This window comes from Ctenocephalides felis, unplaced genomic scaffold, assembly GCF_003426905.1.
Source record: "Ctenocephalides felis isolate EL2017-DRISC unplaced genomic scaffold, ASM342690v1 CF-g0.4_SCAFFOLD_03570, whole genome shotgun sequence".
Lineage (NCBI taxonomy): Eukaryota > Metazoa > Arthropoda > Insecta > Siphonaptera > Pulicidae > Ctenocephalides > Ctenocephalides felis.
In genome coordinates, this window is record NW_020539724.1 from 6,980,786 (window position 1) to 7,008,339 (window position 27,554).

The window sequence follows — 27,554 nt, forward strand, 5'->3', positions numbered from 1 at the left end:
GCCAGCAAAAAATCTTTTGATTTTAGACAAAGTGCGAATCGATATCTGATTAAACTTTTTAGGCCGCAATAAAATTTATTACTTAATTTATTAACGGAGAGAAATCTTCGTAAGTGGATAATTAAAAAGAAGGTGATGATGGATTTAGAAATTAAATAATATATTTCGCAAAGAAAGTTATCAAACTTCTTTTTAGCCTTTGTTGAGGAATAATTATAGGAAATCGTAAAAGTTACAATGCTAACCGTAATGGTGATGGTGATGATCTGCTGTTTTTTGTCACTTCGAATAAAACTTATCTGCAATATATCTATAAATATAAAATGAATCATAATTCGATTCAATTCAATTAACTGAATTTTCTAATTCAATTGACTAATTAGTTGTAAGTGCCATTTTGTATTGAGGCAAGTTGCATGTTCTTCTAGGCTTGTGTAAATAAATAATCGACTTAATCAATAAGATTCAGATAATTAATATTCAGATATAGCAACATTTAACAAGTAATGATTATTAAATCAGGTTTTTTTTAATTTTACGCCTATTGGTTGTTAGCAACATTTTATGATACTTATAGATTTATTTTCCCAATATGTTCTTCAATTCTTGAATACTTTAATTTGCAGTTCTTGATGAACCTCAAGTTCATTTTCTCTGATCATGTACATATTAACACAACTATTTTTATTTTAAATATAAAAATAAACAATTACTTGTTCATAAACTTTGCATTCTAGTTCTTAATGTCAGCTTAATGTTTTTATTATCGATAGAAGAAATAAAGAAAATATATTTGCATGCGGCTTTGTTTAAGCCGCCAGATTATTAACATTTATAACTAGTTCTAGTTGCTTATAAAGTGGAAATAAAAGTTCAGAATTGAATATACATATAAGTATAGGCTGTAAAAAGTATTTATGATTATTTTCTAGTAAAAAATTACTAGAGTTATTATAAGCTTGAAAATTTATCTATTCATAATTCAGAAATTTAATAATGCCTATAAATGATATTTTTATTTTTCTATTAAATTATATTTTTAAATGTATTATGATTTTTTTGTATTCTCTATGAGTTTATAATCATCATATTTTTTATGTATTTTAAACAATGTATTGTATTTCTTACTAATTAACTTCCTGAAGGAGAAGTTTATGTTTTCATAAAAAAATCCGAATTGCTAATTTTATGTTTTCTCGACGTTTCAAGCCATTCTGAATCGAATAAGACCAAATTTGGAAAAAGTATGTGTGTATGTGTGAACACATTTTTATTTAATTTATCATTTTATTTTAATCAATTCACTACTATGTATAAACTTATGCAACTAATAACTAAAATTCAAAACGGTTTAAAAAAATATTTACAGCTTGAAAACTCTTACGTTTATTACAAAATCGATTATAAATAATGTATCTCCGGTGCATATTTTCGGAAGTGTCGATAATCACTATTTAATCCGCCGTCGATTTAATTGCTCAAAACGAGCCGTGGTCTTTCGCCGCTATTCCTGTTAATTTTTCTCTTTTGCAATAAACCTTTGACCCGGATTTTCGCAGGTTTTTGGGTCACAAAATCCACAAAATGTAACGCCCTCACACGAACACAGTTGTTCCTGACTCAGTCGACCAGTTTCTTACTGACAATGGGTGTTTTGTTTTAAGATCGACGTTAATGGGGATATTAAAACTGACATTCGTAAACTGTATTTTGGTTTTGTTTGATTTTTTTCGGATTTTATTATCGATCTTCAGCCGGGGCGCTCTTGATAAATGAGATAATAAATAAACCTATACATTTAAAAAAATCTAAGTTCAATCTTTTAACTCCAGTTCCAATTTGCATTATCAATCTTCAAATTTTAATTAATTTAATTTCTTTTCTAATTAATCATGTAAACTATCCATCAAACATTGAAGTTGCTACAATAAACTATACAAACATACATTTAATTTCTATACATGACTATTAAATAAACACGATGCTCTTCATCATAGCAAATTAGAAAATATTAATTACATACCACGTTCTTAAATGTAATTACCGGCTAATAAACACAAATCGATGTAGGTTGTGTATAAGACTGAGATACGGTGCATATTTATTCATTTAAAAATGTATTAAATTAATTTTACATCATTGGATAGTATTAAATAATACTAAAAGTATCAGCACTTTATTTAATATAATACTTTTTTAGTACAACCACGTTTAATGATAACGTCATACTACGATTTACTATGAAGTACTACGATAGTACGACCATTTTCATTGATTATGCTACGTCGTACTACGATTTTCTACGACGTACTGTGATAGTACAACCACGTTCATTGCTAATATTTCAATTTACTACGACGTACTATGATAGTACAACCACGTTAATTGATATTACTACGTCGTACTACGATTTACTACGACGTTCTATGATAGTACGACCACGTTTATTGATAATACCACGTCGTACTACGATTTGGTATGACGTACTGTGATAGTACAACCACGTTCATTGATAATACTATGTCGTACTACGTTTTACTACGACGTACTACGATAGTACAATCACGTTCATTGATAATACTACGTCGTACTACGATTTATTACGACGTACTATGATAGTACAACCATGTTCATTGATCATGCTACGTCGTACTATGATTTTCTACGATGTACTGTGATACTACAACTACAACGTGCTACGACATAGGAACTATTACTATTTGGTCCTTTTAATACATTTATTGTAGATATTCAGACTAAATTATATATGAATTAGCACTATTCATAAGACAGCAGTAACTGTAAAGTTTCTAAATAACTGATCTTTGTTGATGATACTAAAGAACTTGTACAATCACGTTAGTAATGCCTACCGACTAGTAAAATTAATTTTTGTCTAAATTGTCTGATTATACATGAGTAGGCATATTTATTGCCTCATTGATTTACCAGACTGGATCCCCAAATAAAATGTACTACCTCTCAGTTCGTCTAAATTTCTGAAGGCTTTGCTTAAAGTACTTGCTTTGTAGAAAATTAATTTATAATAAATATGTATTTACTAGCTCTTCATCTACAAATGCAAAAATGAAAACCAACTTCTCCTATAACCAGTGGTATGTATTATAATAAAGCCAAAGTTCAAGTTCGCCTAGGCGCAAGTTCAATGCAATAATTACGATACGCAAAAGTTCGCGTTCTAAGGCAACGCAACGGTATAAAGCTGTTCTGTTCCTCGGATCACGTATCAATTTCTGTTACGCAATTTCATCCGATATCTAATTGCGGACGCCAGGGACTGTCTGAGTGTCTGCCATCGATAAACTCTGCGGGATGTAATTACATAAATATTGATAATATCGATAATAACTGTTAAGCATTGGGGCGATTCATGGATTTTAGACTGTTTTACTTCAAATCAACAAGTGGAAGTTAAAGACACAAAGTTGGAAGTTAGTTCTTAAGTCAACTTCTAAATGGAATCACTCTTGGTACTAAAAACTTCAACAAAATTAAATTCGCCACCACCACCATATCCACCAAAAATATTAGGTTGGCAACTAAGTGAGTGCAGATTTTTGTTATAATTTCAAAGACATTTTTGGAACTGTATTGTCCATTTTGAACAATGGCTCTTCTTTCAAGCAATTGTTTCACTTTTATACAACTTTTGGTTTTTATTAGCAAAAAATCTGAATGGAATACAATTTGACACCATCATAATCATTATTTACCATTCAATGAGTTTTGGTAAAAATCGAATCAAAAAGTAATCAGAAGGTGCAAGATCAGGACTATGGTGGATATGGCAAGACATCCCAACCCATCTCCATATAATCCCAACCCATCTCCAATAAATAATTTTGGTTTGTCAATTCAGGCTGCTATTATTCGACTGTGTTGTTCAATTTCGTTAGTTGTTCAATGTAAACATCAGATGTCTACAATAATTTCCCATCTCCAATAATTTTTGCTGAGTGACCAAAGATGTAGGTGATGATAATAGTTTTTGGTTTGTCAATTCAGACTGCTATTCTTTGATTGTGTTGTTTAATTTCGTTAGTTGCTTAATGTATACATCAGATGTCTTCAATAATGGTGACCATTAGGTTGGGTGATGAGAGTAAAAGTGGACAACATCTTTGTTTTTCATCTTTGACATCAAAATGGACATTGTAATTGTCTACTATCTATTAACAAAAGATATTTCACGTCATCAAACCTGAAAATTAAATTAAAACTCTGTATCTTAAAAGTACTTATTTAGTAAGTGCCAACGCCTAGCTGTAGAAGTTGACCATAGTGTGAATACGTAGGAAATTCCTATGTGGACCTCAAAACTTTGTACCGCTATATCTTAAAAAATAAAATTTCTTCACTTAAATATATTAATTATTATTATTATTATTATTTTCAGGCCACAGGTTGTCTGTATGAGCACATTCGATGGGGCGATGCCTTCGTGGTGGTGTATTCTGTTTGCGACAGTGTCAGTTTTGCAGAAGCCAGAGATCTTCTAGCACAACTTGCCAAGTTGAAATTGCCGAACTACTACACAGCACTTTTATTGGGAAACAAGAGAGATCTAGATCATTCCAGGTCAATAATAGTAATAGAAATTCTCAATGTAATAGAAATATTAGGATGATGGTGAGAAGATTCTGAAAACGCCTAAGGTTCTGATTTTTTTCATTTTGTTTAGGACTTGTTTAAATAATAGTAAATTAAAAAAAATCTATTTTGTAAGTAACCATGTGGAAAGATCCTTCATCGGTTTCAGGATCTGTGGACGTGCCAATTTCTCGCTCCACCCATTCTAATATGTTTTAACAAAATTTATTATACAAAACATAACGCAATAATTCAGTTCATAATGTAATAAGTCGTTACCTACTTATCTATCTGGGTAAAACGTTGTTTTATGTCTCTGAAAGCCAACATTAGATTTGATCCGCCTATAAGTCGTCCCTGAGTGTCTTATGTAAAAGTATTAAGATAATGGGTCCATTACATGCAATTACGTAGAACCTATATAATCAGGCTAACAAGGTAGCATTAAGAGTGAATATTTATGATTTCGTAAATTTCAAAGTGCATTGCTATTATCTGCCTTACGAGATTGTATGTAGAAATCCGGAAGGTTTTATTATTTGTCATTTGCGTTCACATCTAAATGACTTTCTACGATAGATTGGTGCTAAGAACTAATCAGATAAATACAATAATTAATAAAATATATACATATATATATATATTAGGTAATAACTGCCATAGTACCAAAAACTATCCACCAAATTAAATATTTAATTTATTTGGTAGAAATGAAAATGCTCACTATTGAATATATTAACAAATGTTGTCTATATCAATCATATTTATAAAAATATAAATATATATTTTCTTTGAACTCTAAACAATAACTTAAATATACCAAAAATATTTTTAAACTCTAAATACAAAAATGAATTAATTGGTGATTCTTCTAGCTAGATCTTAGGATGTATTTATAATAGAAAATTCTAATTTATATATTATCAAAGTTTCTGAAAAAATCTGTACTTTACAATAGTTTATTATTTTAAGACCCATGTTTTATCATATACTTGATGTCAAACAGTAGTGATTGCCATTTTCTATTGAAAATATAGATCGAAATATTTTTTCAAGTGAAAATAGAGCTTTCTAGCAATGAAAGCTCTATTTTCACTAACCAGGCGAACATTGGATTTACTAGTATTGAAACAGATTGTACGTTTTCAAAAATGCATAATTCGATTTTGATGAAACTTGGCATACATTGTTACTACACTTTACTAAATATTTGACAAAAATTTAAAGTTGAATCATGCAATAGTTTCTGAGATATGCGAAGTTCTTTGGTGGCTGGTTCCGCGGTCAATACTAGTATTGAAACAGATTGTACGTTTTCAAAAATGCATAATTCGATTTTGATGAAACTTGGCATACATTGTCACTACACTTTACTAAATATTTGACAAAAATTTAAAGTTGAATCATTCAATAGTTTCTGAGATATGCGAAGTTCATGGGTGGCTGGTTCCGCGGTCAATACTAGTATTGAAACAGATTGTACGTTTCCAAAAATGCATAATTCGATTTTGATGAAACTTGACATACATTATTACTACACTTTACTAAATATTTGACAAAAATTTTAAGTTGGAACATTCAAATAGTTTCTGAGATATGCAAGGTTGATAGGTGGCTGTCTCCGCGCCCAATACTATCATTCATATGTAATGTTTTTCTTTACATTTTGGTTCATTTCTAAATATGCCGTGCCTCCATTTTTATTTCATGGATCCCCAAATTTTGTTTTTCCTGCTATGTTCAAATTCGGATTCGGATTCAAATTCCTTCATCATTTTAGGCTTCTTGAAACACCACATTTTAGGAGACTTGAGAGAAAAATACCAATATTATAGACTCTAAGCTAGTAAAATATTCTTTGAAACATCTCCAATACAGAAGTATTTATATTTATAAATTAATTAAGTAATATGTATTTAAATTATAAATTAATTTAATTTACATATAATTAAATTTTTTGAAGTAGTCATAGCTTTTTTTCTATTTTTTCTTATTTGCACAGCTCAGCATAGCAACTCCTAAATATATTTAATGTTCTGAACAAAACTACAATTTACAATTATATAAATAATTTAATTATAAACTTTTCGTCGAAGACTTCATATAACTTTTATACTACAGTCCCTAGAATCGATTCCTTTGTTTTCCATTACCGCACACATATCTCATATCAATTTAACATAGAGAAATCCGAGATATCAGTGGAGATCTGTATATCATCTTGAGAAATTTTCAAATGCTCATACATTTGAGTTATTGTTAATCAAGTCAAACATATTTCGATACGCATGTTTTCGTTTTCAATGAATTACTTGCCTGATTGTAATCTCGTCTTAATGCTTTCGGTACTTTTTGGCTTGCGCAACAAACGGATTCTTTATATTATTCTTGAGTCATGCCTCAGTTGTCATAACATTGGGACGAAGGTAGGAAATTCACTTTCATTGTAGCATCTGATGAATTATGTACTCTAACGGGATAAACACAATTCGAGAGATGATTAATTTTAAATTTTATGAAGATTTTATCACTTATATGTAACGGCTGTATCGAAGGTGACCATGGGTCCCGGATTGGCCGGGACAATCCTGGATTTCTCAAATATATTTAAAAACTCAGCATCTATATGGTCTAGGCTAGGGTTTATACAAAAACCGACATTTCAGAAAACCGGTTTTCGAATTTTAACTTTACTAAAAAAACGGTTTTTTAGAATTGGAATTTTATATAGAAAATAAATTTTTGCTCGAATATTCTGTAATTTATCCGCAAATTTAGTGCAATTTACAGCAGTATTTGTTTGAATTTATTTATTGTTCAATTTTATGGATAGTAAACCAAAATTATTTTAATTTTAATTTTAATTAGTAGAACTAAAAAATAATAGTTTGCCTTGATTAACTTTGAAATTAATTATTTGTTATTTATGCATTATTTTTGCATATAAGAATGAAAATATTCATATGATAGTGAAAGGAAAGTTTTCGAATAAATACAAATAATACATTTTCAAATAAAAAACATTCAATAAATTAAAAAAAAATTAAAAAACAATAAATACATGTTGATACATACTTGTTAATATCATTTTTAAAAACAACTAAGCTAAACTCGTGTATTTTCTATTCCGAGCAATTTTAATTAATTAATTTTAAACATTCTAAAAACTGAGAACATCTATCGAATTGTTACTTAGACGTTTCCTTTGTTTACTCACAAAATTTCCTGAAAAATAATTGTTTTTAATTCTTGATATAATAAGTTTTTTGTTCTTTTATTTGTGGCTTCTAGGAATAAAAACGTTTTTTTAAGTTTGAGTAGAGAAAGTTACTTATTCAAGAAGAAGTCACACTGATTTAAATTAATATATACACTGGTAAAAATCTAAATTATTATATACATTAGACGAAAGATAACACAAAACCATTTTGGGAACTATAGCAGACTGATAAGATTCCAAATGCTATTGAACCGATATGATTTCAAGAATCAAAACGCTTGCATCTATCTTTTACATTTGGCTATATTTGTCATTTTCTATTCATACAATGAAAACCGACTTGTTTCACTAAAAAACCGGTTTTCGAATTCCATAATTTTCGTAAAAAAAATGGTTTTTAAAACCGGTTTTTGAAAACTGACAAACCCTAGTATAGGCATTGCATTTTCATTTGTGTTTTATCATTTGTGATCCGATTTCCAACTATTACCTTTACCCATTGGATTTCCTACGTGAATGTAAATCTCTGATCACTACTTTAGGAAACTGATTCTAATCAGGTAGCCATAAATATCTAGCATACAAGGAAATATTAATTTACTATCTATAATGCTTCGATATGGTTCGCGAAAGTAATATGGAGAAATATCGTATACTTTGTTATAATACAGGTGCTCAGCCAGAGTTTATCACTCATAAATGTGATTTATTTGATTCATGGTTATACATATCACCTGAGGTGGTAGCACATGTGTTATGTGAAAGGGATAACAGTTTATCATGATGATAATAAATTTTTAGTCTGGTCGACAAGAGAAAATACAAATATTGGGATTATTGTAGGATAAATTTTCTCTTGGTAGTAATTTTACTCTTGAGGCATTATTTGGTGGGAGGTGAAGAAATACATGGGTTAATGTTGATGTTTGACTCATTGTGTTTAATTGTTTTGTATCAAACATAGTAAAATTAGGAAATGATAATAATGATTTCTAACCCGAAAGAATTGAGACAGGATAAATTGGAAAATGAAAAATTGCTTATTTGTCCTTACAGTATCTAGAAATGGATTTTTACGTGGAAGTAGACCTTTCCAGCATTGATGCATTAAATTTAAAAAAAAATCTAGTAAAAATTAAATGCTACGTTTTTAAAGGATTTTATTTGAATAAATAATTTACTAAAGTTACTAATATGTTCTCGTGGGATTATAATTTTGTATCTATCTACTTCTTACGAGGTTGTAAATAACAAAAGCACGCATTATAAAAAATATATGTAAAATAATATATTATATTGCGAAGGTTTATAAAATAACAACTATCAACGGCTTTATAGATGTAATATTTTAACCTGAAAACATAACACCTTCGAAAGCGATACATTTTTCATTATAATAACCGTACTACAATGAATCCCTTACAGGCTTGCATGTTTTGTATATTTTATAGAGATATATTTTGTAGAGATGGCAAACCTTTAAATGAAACTCAAAAAAAAATAATAATAAAAGTATTCGGAATTCATTTAATATAAAAAGTAATCAATGCTTTTAAATTTAATTTCACCTTTTTTTAGCAAATTTCAAATTTTTTATATTTAAGGAGGCGTCCATTAATCACGTGAGCTTTAAAGAAGGTGGAGAGTTTGAAAAAAAATCCCAAAATATCACGTGGGGGATGAGAGAATCAAGCAAAATATTACGTATTTATATTTTACCTCAATTAAAAAAAAACTAGAATTTTTCAAAAAAAAATCAAGAATTTTACTATTTTTTTCTAGATACTAAAAATACACGTAATGTTTGGTAAGGAAGGTGGGGTTATTTTAAATATCACCAAGTATCACCAAGGGTGAGGGGGTGATAAGTGAAGGGATGTAAATGCTTGTCAAATTTGATTTTGTCGGTTTTAGAAAATTTTAAAATTTTTATGTTTAATGGGGCTTCCATTAATCACGTGAGCTTTAAGGAAGGTAGAGGGTTTGACAAAAAATCACAAAATATTACGTGGGAAAGGAGAGGGTCTAGCAAAATATCACGTTTATTCATTTTTTTACCTTAATTAAAAAAAATCTAGAATTGTTCAAAAAAAATTCAATAATTTTACGATTATTTTCTAAATATAAAAAATACACGTGATGTTCGGTAAGGAAGGAGGGGATAATTTTAAATATGACCAAGAAGGGAGGGTCTAAATATCCTTAGAATTCGTTCAAGTGATTACTGGACGCCTCCTAATATATTATGTTTAATGTTAGTTAGTTTCTATAATATTTGAATATTATTTTAATATTTTTGATGATAAATTATGAAACACAAGTGAACATGTGAGCACAGAACACTTAGGCGCTTCGATATATCGAGCAGCGTATTTTTTCCAACTTTGATTATTTTTTATAATTAAACCATTTCTCAGAGACCTATAATATTTTAAGGTGTTTGTTTTGACTATCAACTCTATTATCATGCGAAGTTTCATCAAAATCCCAAAAGGGTTCTCCTTGTTATCTCTACAAATTGAAAGACTTTAATTTGGTACTTCTACACTTGACGTAATGAGTAATTATATGATCTATGAAAGAGGGACTAATTCTTATAAATAAAGATATATTTTTATTAATGGTTTTCAACACCTGGTTCCCCAGAATCGCGAATGACAAAGATGGAACGTCTGCAATCGGAAATGTAGGATGACCACGGGCTAAATGTTCGAGACACGTAATAAGAGAGCATTCTGTATTAAATGCCGGATGCTTTACATCAAATGTGTTATAGAAAACTAACTTAATTATCTGCACTTGGACTTGCAGATAAAGCCATAAAAGCACTTATGCAATGAATAAAATAATCAGCTATACGATTACAATAAATTTTAATTAAAATCATATTTATGATATTAACTCGTTTTACGGTTAAACATCGACACCGCTGATAATCGGCATTGAAATATTTTCTGAGGAAAGATAATCCTGGTTAAAAGCTCCCGCTTGGGTAATATATAGATATAATATATTATTATTTTAATATATTAATATAGAATAATATATTAATATTAATATATTATATATCTATGTATAAAATTCTTGTCACGTTGTTCATTGCAATACTCCTCCAAAAACAATTTGATCAATTTTTATGAAATTTTAATAAAATCACGTTCAGGATGACTCAGAATCGGTTAACGTCTATTGTCCTTACACCTAAGTGGTAAGGAATATTTGACTGAATTTTGATTAAAAATTTTTAAACTTACACAAAAGCTAATTTTAAAAATTCCTTTTAATTAAGAGTTGTTCACTCTTAAAATTTTAGTATCAATTTTTATTTAATTAATAATTTTTTAATATAATTTTATTAATTTTAATTTTTTAATGTTGAATAATGAATTAAATATGAAGATGCAACAGTTTTTAAGAGGATACTGGTACCATATAAATCTAGGGGGAAAAATCCATTAAAGATTATTCATTTTTATATCTAGAAAAGTTTTTGACCTTTGGATCATTTTGGTTTTATTCTTTTAAAATTTTCTGTAATTAAAAAATGCAAGCAGCCTTAAATATTCACATTCATTTTGGCTGTATTTTGATTAAAATTTTCTTAAACTTACGCAAAAGCTTAAATTTAAGTTCAAAAAATTTTTAATCAAGGGTTGTCCGCTCTTACGATTTTGATATCAGTTTTTATTATTTTTTTTATTTTTTTAATGTGGAATAAAAAATTAAATGAGATAACTGGGTAGCATACAAACCTATGATTAAGGGTTGTCCACTCTTAAAATTATGGAATCAGATTTTATTTTTAAATTAAATAATAAAATATAAAAATGCAATAGTTTTAGGGAGGGGTAAGGGTACCAAACAAAACTAGAAAAAAAACATTTCATAAAAGTTGATTCATTTTTATATCTTGCAGTAAGATAGTATTAAGTTAAGAATAACAGTACTATATAATTTATATAAGTTGATCTATCACAAATAAATATATTGAGAGTCTATTACTAATTTTTCTTATTGTTATATAATTTATCTCAATCCGTGAGAACATTTTTTTTTAATTTGTACTTCTTTGCGTGCCAAGAGTTTTTCCTTACTTAAGTATCACGTTTTATTGAAATCATGATATAGAACGTTCGTGTGTAATATATTGTTAAAGATTTAGAATATCTTCGTGTAGAAAATTAACATCTTCCCTGTACATAAGTCTTTTTATCTAGGAATAGGTTCATTTAATCACGCCATTGAAAAAAACAAGGAACAGGAAAATAGTATGGAAAAGATTGAAAATTGAGTTAAGGTAATAGAGTAAGGAAGTTTTAAAAGCAGAATAAACAGGCTAATTAAATAATCTATTATATAAAAATAAGTCGGGTTTTCCTTCCTGACGATATAACTCCAGAACGCACGTACCGATTTCGACGATTTTGCATTCGTTGGAAAGGTCTCGGGCTCCGTGAGGTTTATAGCAAAAAAAATTAAAGAAAATTTCAACAGAGAAGCGAAAAAATCTTTTTTCACATACAGTGTTATCTCTGATACTTAGCACACATATAACGCTTCGATTCAGTATTTACCTTGGATTCACTTTCATTTACTTGGAGAAGTTCAACTAAATAACACTTTTTTGTACACTTGATTTTTGTAATCAAAGCAAATTAATTACTGTTGTGAAATGAAATAATTTTTTTCCTTTTCAAATATAAAACAAAAAAATTTCTTCATCTTTTAATCACCAAACAAAATGCTACACAAAACAAAACCATCTGGTGGTGTAACGGAGTTCGCTAGTTTGGTATATAAAATTTTATTTTATGAAATTAATGTTAGCATTAACTTGCTTGAGTTTTTCGCGTATTTTAAATTAAGCAATTAAAATTTTTCTTTTTTTAATAATTACATTTTTATAACCATTTTTGTTATGCTTTAGTCATTGAAATGTGTTTTGTATTTAAATTATTAGTATGAATTTGAATCATTTCTATTTACCAAAAGCAATCTGTGATTAATCGTTGATTTTCTTGCTAAAAGTTCAGAATTCTCTGTATCCATATTTCAATTCTAGAAGTCAATATTTCAAAATGATTACATAATTAAAGTTCGTTAATTTATATTGCAGTTATTTTAGCAATATGAACTGTATCTCGCAACATGATTAATTACACCATTAATATTATTGTGATTTAGTGGTCACGCCTTGTTGTAAAATTAAAGTTATATATATATATATATATATATATATATGTTTATATGAGAGTGAAATAAATATAAACCTCTAAGCATATTCTTGAAATATATTGCTTTAATAACGCCTACCCACACACATGGCGATTCTTTATGAATGCTCGAACAATTCAAATTTAAAAAAATGATTTTTTTCTTATAGTCCCTGTTAATGCTAAAAGTGAGTTCACTTTTTGATATTTTTTTGGCCTTTCTCTGTCTTTCTCATGCCAAAAAGATGGTTAGTGACCATACAGTAACATAACTTATACGGTTCTTTATACGAAACCGATAATGCAAATCATAAATTACCGAAAAGGAATTGAAAAATATATTTAAGTGCTTTTTATAAACCAGTGATGCATTGGTAATGGAATAAATAAATTGTTAAGTTTAAAGGCTAATGGAATTTGGGGTGCTTTATTCTATCAACATTATTCCTCTTGATTGCTTGACATTCTATCTTAGTATTTTATTTGTTAAAATTTGAAATAATTGTTACAGAATTGATATTTGTTAAATTTCCAAACAACATCTTATTTAATAACTATAAATTCGTAAACATTGTTGTCTTACCTTTAATACTATACATTTATATATAAGATTAGATTACCACAGGGTTGCTCCTCATTAAGATTTTAAATTGCATACGTTAATTTGTGATAATCATTTCAACAAAATTAATATTAATTCAAGAATAAATGTTCTAATAATATTGCTTTAATTGAATATATATATATATATATATATATATATATATATATATATATTTGCAGCATTGAATATAATATTAATTTTTTCGTCTTTTATATTCATGAAGTTTAAATAATCTTAATATTTAGCCAACACCTAATGCTCCTACGATTTGTAATACAATAATAATATATAATTTCTATATATTATTTTTCGAGGAAATTGCCTTACAATTGGTTCGTGTTAAACATGAGAATGTCGGCATATTATTTATTAATTGCTTATTATTTAATAAATCTTTTTAATATAAATTGCATGCACAAAGGCACTAGCTAGAATACTATATTTTGAAGACTAAATAACGAAAAAATAATAATAAATAGAGATAAAAATTCTATAAGCTTTTCATATACGTAAAATATGATTTATGTGTTTTAACAAATTTTTGCACATTTTGAACAGGTGTCACAAAATGCATAAACCATTTATTGTTTGCTTAGTTATAAGATTTTAATGTTTGACGATTTTTTTCGTCATGTTTTTACTCTAAAAGTTCAAAAATGCAGATCTATAAAGAATTTTATAAGCTTTTCATCAATATAAAACAAATTTTATGTGTTTTAACAAATTTTTGCACATTTTAATCAAATATTAATAAAACGTACAAACATTTTGTTTGCAAAGTTATACGAATTTAAAGTTTGACGATTTTTTTCGTCATGATTTTGTTCCGAAAGTTAAAAATTGTTAAATGCAGTTATGGAGAAAATTTTATAAACTTTTCATCTATGTAAAATAAAATTTATGTGTTAAATAAGTTTTTACACAATTAAAATAAATGTCGAAAAATGTGCTCGCAAAACAATTCTTATCGATTAAGCTGATTATGTACCCCTATCATGCAACTTGCCTTAAAGAAAATTGCCACTTACATCTAATTAATTTCATATTTAACATTATATATGTTTACATACTGATCCAGAATCTCCTTGACCACTTTTCAAATTATTTTTTTCATTATAAATCAAGGTTTGTTGAGTTATAATACTATTTGTAATTCCTTAAGAGACTCGAGCTTCTTTGATAAACTTTTTTTGTTTATTTTATCCTTGTTACTGAAGAAATAAATTTTATATATTAATTGGAGTATATTAACAAATTTTTAGAATGTTGTTCTGCGACCAATCACAATGCTCTAAAATGACGTATGTTTTTAGCGCTGATTATGATTGGCTAGCTAATTAATGCTGTTCGTTTTTTTTCGTTTTCTTTCGACCCTTTCGCATTGTCCATAAATAGGGGGTGCGCGAAGAAAATCGCGGCAGTCGCCGGCCGTGGCCGGCGCCGGTGTCACCTCAGGTGGCACTGAAAGCCCCCGGGGCGCCAGACCGGTCGCTTCCTTTGGAGCTGGACTGGACAGGAGCTCCGGGGCCTCCGCCGGAGACTCCCGGCCATGGAGACTCCCGGGCGCGGAGACTCCCTGGCGCGGAGACCCCGGGCCACGGAGTCTCTGGACGGCCCGGGAGTCTCTGGACGGCCCGGGAGTCTCCGTGGCCGAGAGTCTCCGGACGACCCGGGAGTCTCTGGACGGTCCGGAGACTCCCGGGTCGTCCGGAGACTCCCGGCCACGGAGACTCCCGGGCACAGAGACTCCCGGGTCGTCCGGAGACTCCCGGGCCATGCGGATATTCCCGGCCACGGAGACTCCGGGCCAGGGACCCCCGGTCACGGAGACTCTGGGCGTGGGGAAAATCCAATTCGAATACCGTAAGAATACAATTTGAATGTGCAGCACGAAGTCTCCGTGACCCCGGAATCTTGTCGACCGGGGACCCCGTCGACCGGAGTCTCCGCATGGTCCGGGAGTCCCCGTGGCTGGGAGTCTCCGGACCACCCGGGAGTCTCCGGACCACCCGGGAGTCTCCGGACGACCCGGGAGTCTCTGTGCCCGGGAGTCTCTGGACGGTCCGGAGACTCCCGGGCACAGAGACTCCCGGGTCGTCCGGAGACTCCCGGCCACGGGGACTCCCGGGCCATGCGGAGACTCCATGCCCGGGAGACTCCGTGGCCCGGGTGACTCCGTGGCCCGGGAGACTCCGTGGCCCGGAGTCTCCGCGCCAGGTAGTCTCCGTGCCCGGGAGTCTCCGCGCCCGGGAGTCTCCATGGCCGGGAGTCTCCGGCGGAGGCCCCGGAGCACCTGTCCAGTCTAGCTCCAAAGGGAGCGACCGGTCTGGCGCCCCGAGGGCTTTCAGTGCCACCCTAGGTGACACCGGCGCCGGTCACGACCGGCGACTGCCACGATTTCCTTCGCGCACCCCGTATTTATGGACAATGCGAAAGGGTCGAAAGAAAACGAAAAAAAACGAACAGCATTAATTAGCTAGCCAATCATAATCAGCGCTAAAAACATACGTCATTTTAGAGCATTGTGATTGGTCGCAGAACAACATTTATCTAAAATTATTTATTTAATTGTAAAAGAACATCTCATTGCTTATCTCTAGTATAATGGATAAATGAACTTTTGATGGCAATATTTTTTATAAAGAGTTTTTGAAATATATAAAGTTGCTATAGTTCATTATAGCGTGTTAGATAATATTGTAGATCGTTTAATTGTACACACATTTCCCGAAATAAACTATTGTTTACATTAATTAAATGGTCTAAAAGTTATTAAAGATAAATGACGTAAAAGACTAAAGAAAAGTGCGTGGAAACGATAACGATAATTTTTGAAAACAAAATATGAATGTCATTTATTAAGTAAGGTATACATTAATGTATACCATAACAAAGAAAATTTTATAAGCTGTACAAAACCCTAATTCAATTATTAACAATTTATACAAAAATATTGTGTAGAAAATATTTTTTCAAAAAGTGTACTTTTTTTAAAACGTTAATAAATAGCTACTTGTGTTAAACAGAAACAAATATATTTATGCATATATGAAATTCTTATGTTAATTACTTACATTTATATTTTCCAATTATTTCCAACTTTTTGTGCAATATTTTCATATTTTCAGTAACTTTAAACAATTCATTTTTGGAAATATTAAAAACTGTCAAGTTATTCCTTTCTTCCTAATTGTTCGTAAAATCCTACAAAAACACTATTAACCAATTAAGCACACATAACTATATATATATATATATATATATATATATATATATATAATTATACTATATATATTATAGAATTTTGTGATATGAGTGGAACGAATATTAAATGTTAAATATGAACAAAGCAACACTCAGATTTTTAACACAACTTTATTTAATAATCACAAACGTTTCGACACCGTGGTGTGCCTCATCTTCAGTATAATTTCAAAAAACAGTTACATTCTTTAATGTTTTATCGAAACTATTTTTAACTTTTGAATATAAGAAACACCAACTCTTCCTTGCATTGACAAGTGACAATTGTTTAAGTCAATGCTTGACACGGTAAAGACACATTTAAGACATAATTAAGCACACATAAATATATATATATATATATATATATATATATATATATATATATATATTAAGTGTTAAATATGAACAAAGCAACACTCAGATTTTTAACACAACTTTAATTAATAATTACAAACGTTTCAAGACCTACGGTAACGACATGACACTCTTACAGAAATATTCGAAACAAATCTGAAGTATCTAGACGGAGGCAGGATGGGTAACATTATAATGTAAACTCGCTTGCATACGAAAATCGAAAATCGAAGAGGATAAGATACATTTGTTTACATTACAATGTTACCCATCTTGTCTCCGTCTAGATACTTCAGATTTGTTTCGAATATTTCTGTAAGTGTCACATGTCTGAATGAATTGTCACTTGTCAATGCAAGGAACATTTGGTGTTTTTTATATTTAAAAGTTAAATATAGTTAAATAAAAAATTAAATAATGTATAGTATATAAGTAACTGTTTTTTTGAAATTACACTAAAGATGAGGCACACCATGGTCTCAAAACGTTTGTAATTATTAAATAAAGTTGTGTTAAAAATCTGAGTGTTGCTTTGTTCATATTTAACATTTAATATATATATATATATATATATATATATATATACAGTAGAATCCGCTTAGTATGACATCGAAGGGACGCCAAAATCTCGTCATACTAACCGGTAGTCATACAAAGCATACTGAAGAGAAAATTTTTAATATGTAAATGTTACATATTTTAGTAATTTATAAGAAAAGCCTATACATACAATTTAATTAATTATAAAAACGACACATATTAAAATTTAATATAAAATATAATTGATAAAGGGTAGAACGGGGCACAAAGCTCCAATTTGACTTTCAGTAATTATACAGTCTAAACCCAATGAACAACCTTGCAACACATAATACACATCAAACAAGCATCTATCGAACTATGTACAGAAAAAAATTCACATAATTCCTAGTTATATAAATATTTTTTTTTACTATTTTTTTAAATTTGGTATCTGACCCATTCTACCTCACCTACGGGGTAAAGTGGAACAACCAGGGGGCGAACATATGCAATTTCTTCTATTAAATTTTAAAGGGATTTTACGCTACATTATTGAAACAATGCAAAATATTAATTCTGTGGGTACATTTGTTACAAAGATAACACAGTATATTAAATTGATCTGCTATTGGTCAGAAATATTCATCAGACGAGCCGGAATAACAAATTATTCAATTAATCTCTTGTAAAATTGCTTTTTTTTAAACTTTACTATTTTATTGCTTACACCTTTGCCAAAGTAAATGTTCAGCAGGTCCTTTTTATCCGACTCATGTGCTGCTTATCTTTTGATAGCAAAGTCATAAGAATAAAGGTGATGGCTGGTTATACATTTATACATTTTTTGCCCTCTACTATCAAATATTATTGTTAAAAAGAATCTAATTTTATTTGTTTACAAGATATCCGTGGTGAACCATTAATAATTGGTCTACCATACCCATAATTTAGTAATTTTTGATTGATTTCTTTGCATAATTTATTGTAAAAAAAGTGCCTAGTGCTATTGTGCACAAAAGACATAGCAATTGCTTTCGTAGACTTGGTCACATCATGTAAAATCATGTCGGTCATTATAATTGGACATATTTTTTGCAAAAATGGGTCATTATAAGCGGCATGTCAATGTAAGCGATGTCCCAAACACCTTAGTGCGATTACGTCATAATAAACGGTTTTCCATATATCCAGCGTCATACTAATCGGATTCTACTGTATATATCTTTTTTTTTCAAGAAAAATTTTTTTTTTATATCGAAAATAATTTAGATTTTAATTTTAATTCTGGTCTAATATACTTTAAACAAATAATTTCAACTTTGCAATTCAGTTTATATAATTCTTATAAATATTAGCCAATGTTACAATATTTATAAAAATCTATATGAAAACATTTAATATTTCTCGATCATTTCGTTACGGTACGGGAAGTTCCAGCATTTTGCCTTAAGGCACGATGCCATGCACCACTAGTTTTTTTTAATAATTATTTCTATTTCTTTCCAATTTGTGCCCTGTCTGCCCCCGCAGCCGTGGTTCCGATGCCCTCACGTGCCTTCTTCGTCGCGTCCGCCGTCTGAGGGCAATAATTCGATAATTAACCGACAGTGCGTATTCACTTTTACGATATGTAGGTACTAACGAATAAAACAGAAAAAACTGCCGAGGAAAAAATAAAATACTTCGAATTCGTGGTACTTGATTTATTTCAGATGTATATTTTCCGAATCGACGCCGTCGGTGATCGTAATAAGGTCTGGTTTGTAAATTTGAAACAGGGGAAATCAATTTGTAATTAACCTCAGATAATAATTTCTAGTTAGTTTTATTCCAAATGTTTGTATAGAAACTTATATGGCTGTTTATAAGGATTCGTAGTAAATTTTATCTAGTTTTTGCTAAGTTAACTAGGAAATAGTGTCCAGAACAAAGTTTTACAAGTTATTTAAAAAAATGTCAAAAATGACCCGAATCTTATTTTACAAATTTGCACTATATGTATTGGCGAATCCAAACTAGTTTTATTCCAAATGTTTCATATCAGAGCATATGAGACTGTTTATATAGAATTATACTAGATTTTTTCTAGTTTCTGCTAAGTTGACCAGAAAAGAGTGTCCAGAACAAAGTTTTCAACTTATTTTAAAAAAAAATCAAAATAAAGTCCTATATATTATATAGCTAATGTGCACTAAATCTATTGGCGAATTCAAATTAGTTTTATTCTAAATATTTATATCGGAATAGAAAGAATATTATATGGAATTATACTGAATTTTATCAAACTAGATTTATGGCAACTGTTCATATCGGGCTATGTAAGACTGTGTATAAGAAATTATAGTAAATTTTATCTAGTTTTTACTAAACTAAACAAGAAAGAGTGTACGGAACTAAGTTTTCGAGATATTTAAAGAAATGTCAAAAATGTCCTGAATAGTATATTTCAAATTCGACTTTTTAAATTGGCGTCTTCAAATTAGTTTTATTCCAAATGTTCACATTGAAGCATTTGAGACTGTTCATATAGAATTATACTAAATTGTATCTAGCTTGGTAAGCTAACTAGGAAATACTATACGGGACGAAGTTTTCAAATTATTTAAAAAAATAATAAAAAATGACCCGAATATAATACTGCAAATTTGCTCCATATATATTTGGGACTTCAAATTAGTTTTAGTGAAAATCTTCATATCGGAACATATAAGACTGTTTATATGCAATCATAGTAAATTTCATGTACTTCTGCTAAGTAGCCAGAAAAGAGTGTACGACACTATGTTTTAAAGATAATTTAAAAATTGTCAAAGAATATCTCTGGGTTTGTTCCTAGTGCCATAAGTAATTGGTGCTATGGGTCTTCAATAAAAATTTCCAAAAGTTCTTCGGACTTCCCGATGCCAAGCAGCAGTGACATCAGTTTTCACTTGGAAATATAGATAATAATATGTTTTCAAGTGTATATAGCATTTAATAGTAACGCTGCATCCAATAAAAAAGGATCACTGTTAGAATTTTTAATAATATTTTAATCAGATGATATTAGACCATATTGGTATCGAGAACTCATCTCAATAAGCAGAAAGAACAGCTAAAAGAGTGTCTTCCAAAGCATTCTTAGATGAAGAGACTCCAACTCCAACCCATATCTTTCAAGGATCTCGAATTTCTATTTTTAACCGATTTGGATAATTAACCCTACGCGATGTTAACAATTATCTATTTAAGTGTATATTTTACGATGCGTGCATATAAAAATGTAATTTGTTATCGTAAGTGCCCTCGTGTAAATAAAGAAATATAGTCGATGAACATCCTCGTCGGACGACGTTCCACGTTCCAGGTCTCTTCGTCATAAATCAACACTCTGGTATCAATAAAACTTGTACAAGAGCTCACATACCTCCTAACGAATCCATTTATATTTGCGAAAGACATGTTAAACACTCATTAATTAATTACAACATTGGCACGTCGGCTAAGTTATTTTATTTCGCTGGTTTCATTTTATTTTATTTTATATTCATTTTTACCATGTTAGCCAAAGCGATAGCCTTAAATCGTTATCGGACGGGGTGTGCTGGTCGAGCAGATGTTTTTATAAGTATAAATATAAAGCCTCTTCCAGGCTTGGCCAAGGAATAATAGTAATATATATATATATATACATATATATATATATATATATATATATATAATACTATTTTTAATTTTAAACATTTAACAACTTTTCGCAGTTATAAAACTTTTTTGTAACAAATCAAATGCCCTATTATGTCCTATTTTCCTGCATCATACTTTCTAACATACAAGATTTAAAAGGGCGCAATTTAGCTCGACTTTGATAATGTCGCATTTGACCAACAATCTTAAAAAAAACATCTTAATATAAAAATGAATGTATGTATGTCTGTCTGTGTGTGTGTAATTGTTATGCATTCATAAATCATATGTCTGGTCACTGTGAAAATTTGGAAAATTGTTAGGGAGATCCGTGGACAGTTCGGATATTTTGATTGAATCCAAATGGTAGGGGTTGGCCGCCCTGTAGACTTTTTTTAAATTTTTATGTCAATAGCTATTTTTTGTAATGCGTATATAAAAAAACAACCCTAATTTTTCAACCTCCTGCCACACATCTCTATTTTATAAGAATTATTATAGTCATTATCTTTCTTAATTAATTGGTAATTGGTAGACTAGCAGACCGGTAGACAGATAAACTGGTAGGTTAAAAGGTAAACAGATAAATAGTTAAACAGGTAGATAGATACATACGTAGACAGATAAACAGGTAGACAGGTAAATTGGTTGACAGGTAAATTGGTGAACTGGTAAACAGGTTGATTGGTAAATTGGTAGACAGGTAAATTGGTAGCCAGGTCAATTGGTTAACATGCAAATTGGTTAACAGATAAATTGGTTAACATGTAAATTGGTAGACAGGCAAATTGGTATGGTTAACAGGTAAATTGGTTAACAGGCAAATTGGTAGCCAGGTAAATTAGTTAACAGATAAAATGGTTAACAGGTAAACTGGTTAACCGATAAATGGTGGATTGGTAAACAGGTTAATTGATTGACAGGTTATCTGAAGAACAGGAAAATTAGTGGACTGGTAAATCGGTTGACTGACAAACAGGTTGAGTGATAGTCAGGTTGATAGGTAAACTGGTAGACAGGTAGAGATGTAAACAAATAGTCATATAGGCAGATAGGCTGGAAAACAATAAAACTGGTAGACTATTTGTAACAAATATGCATTTTTGTTCAAATTTTTAATTGAAAGTAAAACACTGCAAAGCGTCAATGGGTATAGCTAATATGAAACAAAATAAGACACTAATAATCCAAAAAAAAGCGACGGGACCACCGTTGAACTTACCATTCTTAACAAAAAAACATAATGATTTCTTAATTTGTCAGACGTATCTCCTTATACTTTTGACAAAATAAATCTTTTCATTACTTAATGTATCTTTTATTATTTAATATCAACAGTACTCTGTTCAAAAATCCAAAAATTCAAGTACCTCATGTTAGCGAAGCTTTCAGCATATATTCATCTCCTTTAAGACGACATTAATGGCCATTGAAAATGTACTCGCTTGCGATTTATTTATTTTTATCTTTATTTTTATTTTTATTTTATTTTACATTTGTGTTTGCTCATGTTCAATTTCTTGGTATTTTCTGAAGATTGCTGTAGTAATAAATTCAGAAGTTGAGAAGGTACATGGAAGATTACTGGCGGCGATATATCCTTTGTAGATAATAAAGTTTTTTTGTCTTGTGCGTTTGAAAAGTTCTTAGATCATTCTGAGATGTGGGTATAATTTTAAAAATAATTACACGATTAAAACGTGGATGTTTCAATTTAATAGTTTTTGATAAATTATTGTAGGTACTTCCCCACTGGTTAACTCTTGGTAACAAAATATTGTTTAATTTAATTTGATTATTATGTTGCCTATAGGGTAGATCCAGAACAACATATACTAATACATATAATATATTATAATATATATATATATATATATATATATATGTGTATATAATATATGTATGTATATTTTACCTTTAGTTATATCAATTTATAACAGTGAGAGCGTAGGTTCGGCATGCGTTTTGAACTTTCAATTTCAAATGATTCAAATCAGCGTTTGACGTCTATTTTTCTTTTTTTGGAACCAGACATCATTAATATGACATGATGATCATATTTAACAAATAGTATATACAGTTATTCTATGTAACAATATTTTTTATTGAGAAGTAAATTCATAATTGAAATGAACAAGAAATTTTTGGTAGTCGAAAGGAATAAATAGAGAACTCTTTTAGAGGTGATTTATAAAAATGTACTCTGGTTGTTAAGAGGAGCTATTAGAAAATGTCTCTTATGTTCAACTTCTTTTTATGAAACGTTTCTATAATATAAAAATCAATTGTTCCTCTTTGAGGAAATTGTACTCTATACGAGGACTATTACTCTCTATGAGGATTACTACTCTATACGAAGACTCAATTAATTATTATTGATCAAGACGTTTTTGCAATTTCTCGAGTAAAATGCCATTTACATCTATATATTAGACGATGGAAACTGAAAAGTTCTGAATAAATCTATTTATATGATTATTTTTATATACCCAATCGATTTATCAACAAGCGCAATAATTGACACCTCATAGAAACGAATTTGCACTATCATGTCTTCGCTTTATTCATAAATAAATGTCTGTAATATAAAATAAAATTAATAAATAAAGCAAAAACGTGAATCCATCTTATTAAAGATCACTTGACTTGCCATTGCGTGCATATTTCAATCAATATCGTATTCAGAGATCTGTTTGTGAAAGAATCGCCTGATTATTGTACTCGTGAAGATCTTCTCGACAATTGCAATACTTGCTGATATATTAAATATTAAATTGCATTCTGTATAAAGGTCTATGTCATCGTTAAATTTGATTAATATTAGCAATAATAATGATATAATTTATTGATGCACGAGATTGTTGTGGATGCTATAGTAGATTATATTCCTATATTATGGGGATATACACTAATTATATTAGGCTGAATAATAAGAAATCCAATATTTTTGGTTTAAAATTTTGGTTTATTGGTTTAAAACTGTTTTATGGTATGGAATTTTAGCTCCTGGGCGATGTTACGACTGCTAACTTCGATCTCTAGAACAATAGAATTTACCAACTTTAAATTTTTGTCAAGATTTTGGTGAACTACATAAAAAGGCAAGGAGAGTGAATATATATATATATATATATATATATATATATATATTTCAACTGGGGCCTGTTCCTTCTATTTCCTTTTTGATATTTCATGACTCACCTAGTTGACCTTGGATAGAGGATTCAGACTCCGACGATCGTTGGTAATGCAGTAAAAGGAATGACTTGTAACGGATAACACATAATGCTAATTTAGATTTCCATATTTTAGATTTTAATTAACACACTGATGATGAGACAAACCTAGTCTCGAAAAGTTTAATCATTTAATTCCATGCATTTTTCATATTTTGTTAAAAATCTTTATTCTTCTTAAGGGAGCCTCCAAAAAAATTTTGATAGAGGGCTCCTACGCTACGGTCCTGCCCTGTATATTATATCACTTACACTGATTCTACTCTAAATAGTCAGCTGTTTGATTTCATACAATAAATCATCTCAAAATCTTGAAATCGAGAGTCATTTAAAAAGATTGATGTCTTAGTGAGGTCTATTAGAGATGCTCCACGAGCGTGCATAATAGTTGTCAATGGATGGACTTCATCCGTATATTTAGATTCAGATTTAGATTATTTATAATAATTCTAAGAGCGCCCATCATGTTTAGATCACGTTGAGATAATGTATAAATTGAAATATTGCTGTAATTGTATAAGTTGACTAGAAATGTAATGAAAAGTGTCCATACGTTATGCAATGCAAATACAATATGCATAAAAATTTCAAATTGACAAAAAACTTGGTAATCAAAGTAATTTTGTAATATTTTTGAAGAGAGAATATAGAATTGTTTGAATATATTTATTTTTATATGAAAATAATGCAGTAAACCTTATATATGAAATAAGAACTAATCTTTGTGTATATTATTTTTCACAAAATAATAATATCTCACATTCTTTTATTATTTTCTCTTCGAGAATTAATTATACATCAGGTAGTTTGATTAGCATACTATTACTTTTACACAATTATAATGTTTTTAGCTGGTTGTATACCATTGAAAGAGCTCATTTACGGACAAACATTATCGTATATAGAATATAGAATACAAAATAGCATTATTTTGAGGCATTATATACCTGGAAAGTCCTAAAACTGGCTGTGAGACGAGAAAAAGTCTTCTTTCCACCCAAATCTTTGTATTAGTAAAAAATCTCAAGCAAATATCTGCGCATGTTAACAGATTTAGTACCAGTTTAGGGAAGTCGGATATGACAAATCCTGTGAGACAACTCCACTCGGATTCACTCCCAGGGAGGAGTTGTATCGGAGGGATAACTCCGGATTGAGTTACCCATCTCTACTCTTTTCTGTATTTTGAATATATCCTTTAAGGATTACGATGAGAATCCCCAGAATAGTATTCCATATGCGAGTTGGGAATAGAAATTAGCACTAAATCTGTTAACATGTGTACATATTGCATTGCATTATTTTCATATAAAAATAAACATATTCAAAAAATTCTATATTTTCTCTTCAAAAATAATTACAAAATTGATTTGATTCCCAAGTTTTTTGTCAATTTGAGATTTGTATGCATATTGAAATGCATAAAATAGTAATTATTATAATAAAATAAACAAAAATGTTTGAACTATTTGTAAACTGCTTCCAAAGTCTTAATAAATTCTTAGATATGTTAACAACACACTAGAGAACACATTTGTATCAAGTATTATGTTTCAAAGTTGTTGGAGTTGTGGAGTTGTAAAGTGGATATAACTCCTCCCTGAAGCGGAGTCAAATCCTGACCGATTCGGCTTCGGATATGATAAGCCCATCTCTAATTTGTATAATTAGTTTATTATAATGTTTGGATAAATTACCTGTATGATTCACATAATTCTATTATCTAGGCAAATCTGCGTAGACGATGGCCACGAGCTTTCGCTGCGCTACGGCTGCCAGTTCTACGAGGTGAGCGCCGCCGAGAACTTCGCCGGAGTCTCTCTCGCCTTTCAGTCGCTGCTGCGAGAGGCCAGATCGGTCCAGCTGCTAAGAGCTCTGCCCATCAGGCGCAAACTTGGAGTTAACAGCGTCAGCAAGGTATCTTCTTATAAAATACTAGATCCCGACAGACGTTGTCCTTCAAACCGACAGACGTACTTATGCTTACAATTCAAAAGTTCCAATTTTTTAATAACCTATACTGATATTTACCAAGTAGTTAAAAATTATTATGTTTTTTACACCACAGTTTATTAGTGTAGTCATTTGGTCGTTTTGCCGGTACAGTACTCCGGGAATTCTGAAAATTGGTAATCTTATAGATTTCGAGGTGCTCTTTACGAAAATCAACTTTGCCACCTCAAATTTGAACGGCAAGTTGCCGCCATATTAGAAAAATGGCGTCAAATAACAGCTTTTTTAAAATATCTCCTTTCTGGCAGATTCTACGATAAAAGTATCTATGTACGAATTAAACTAGATAAAATTTTCTACAATTCTTTAGAAAACCGTTTTTTTGAAAAATTGATAGTTTGAGAGTACGGCCGCCTCAAAGTCCTTGCTGCTCTCGCCATAGTATCAAATCTCTTCATATATGACAGCACTTTGAACTTGACCACATTCTTTCTTATAAATAAATATTTTCAATGTTAAATTAAGCGAATAAGATCTAGTAATAAGCGAATAAGTTCACTTATAGAGATATTTAAAGAAATCTCAAAAAATTCCCCAAATGTAATACTGCAAATATGCACTATCTATATTGGCAAATTTCAAAATGAAATTATTTATGAATGTGATTCAATGATCTCATAAATTTGTAAACGCTAACATTATTATTATTATTATTATTATTATTATTATCTTACTATTTCTATTATTGTTATTTTTTTATATTTTATTATTTTTCTAGTATTATTTTATTATTCAGAAATTTTATATATATTATTTATTAATTTTATTTTTATTATTATTTGCTTATATTTTATATCAAATCATATTACGGATATTGTTTTTATGTAAATTTTATCCTTTGCACTTTTATTTATTTAAATTTATGTTAT

The 27,554-nt window shown here is 30.2% G+C and overlaps 1 protein-coding gene across 1 annotated transcript in view; it reads left to right on the plus strand.

The window, feature by feature from the left end:
• LOC113382833 (ras-related and estrogen-regulated growth inhibitor-like) overlaps positions 1 to 27,554 on the plus strand; it is a 163,019-nt gene that overhangs the window by 135,031 nt on the left and 434 nt on the right. The window contains exons 5-6 of the mRNA XM_026621077.1: positions 4,418 to 4,599; positions 26,400 to 26,589. Of these exons, the coding sequence (XP_026476862.1) occupies positions 4,418 to 4,599; positions 26,400 to 26,589 (372 nt within the window). The remainder of the gene's footprint in view (positions 1 to 4,417; positions 4,600 to 26,399; positions 26,590 to 27,554) is intronic.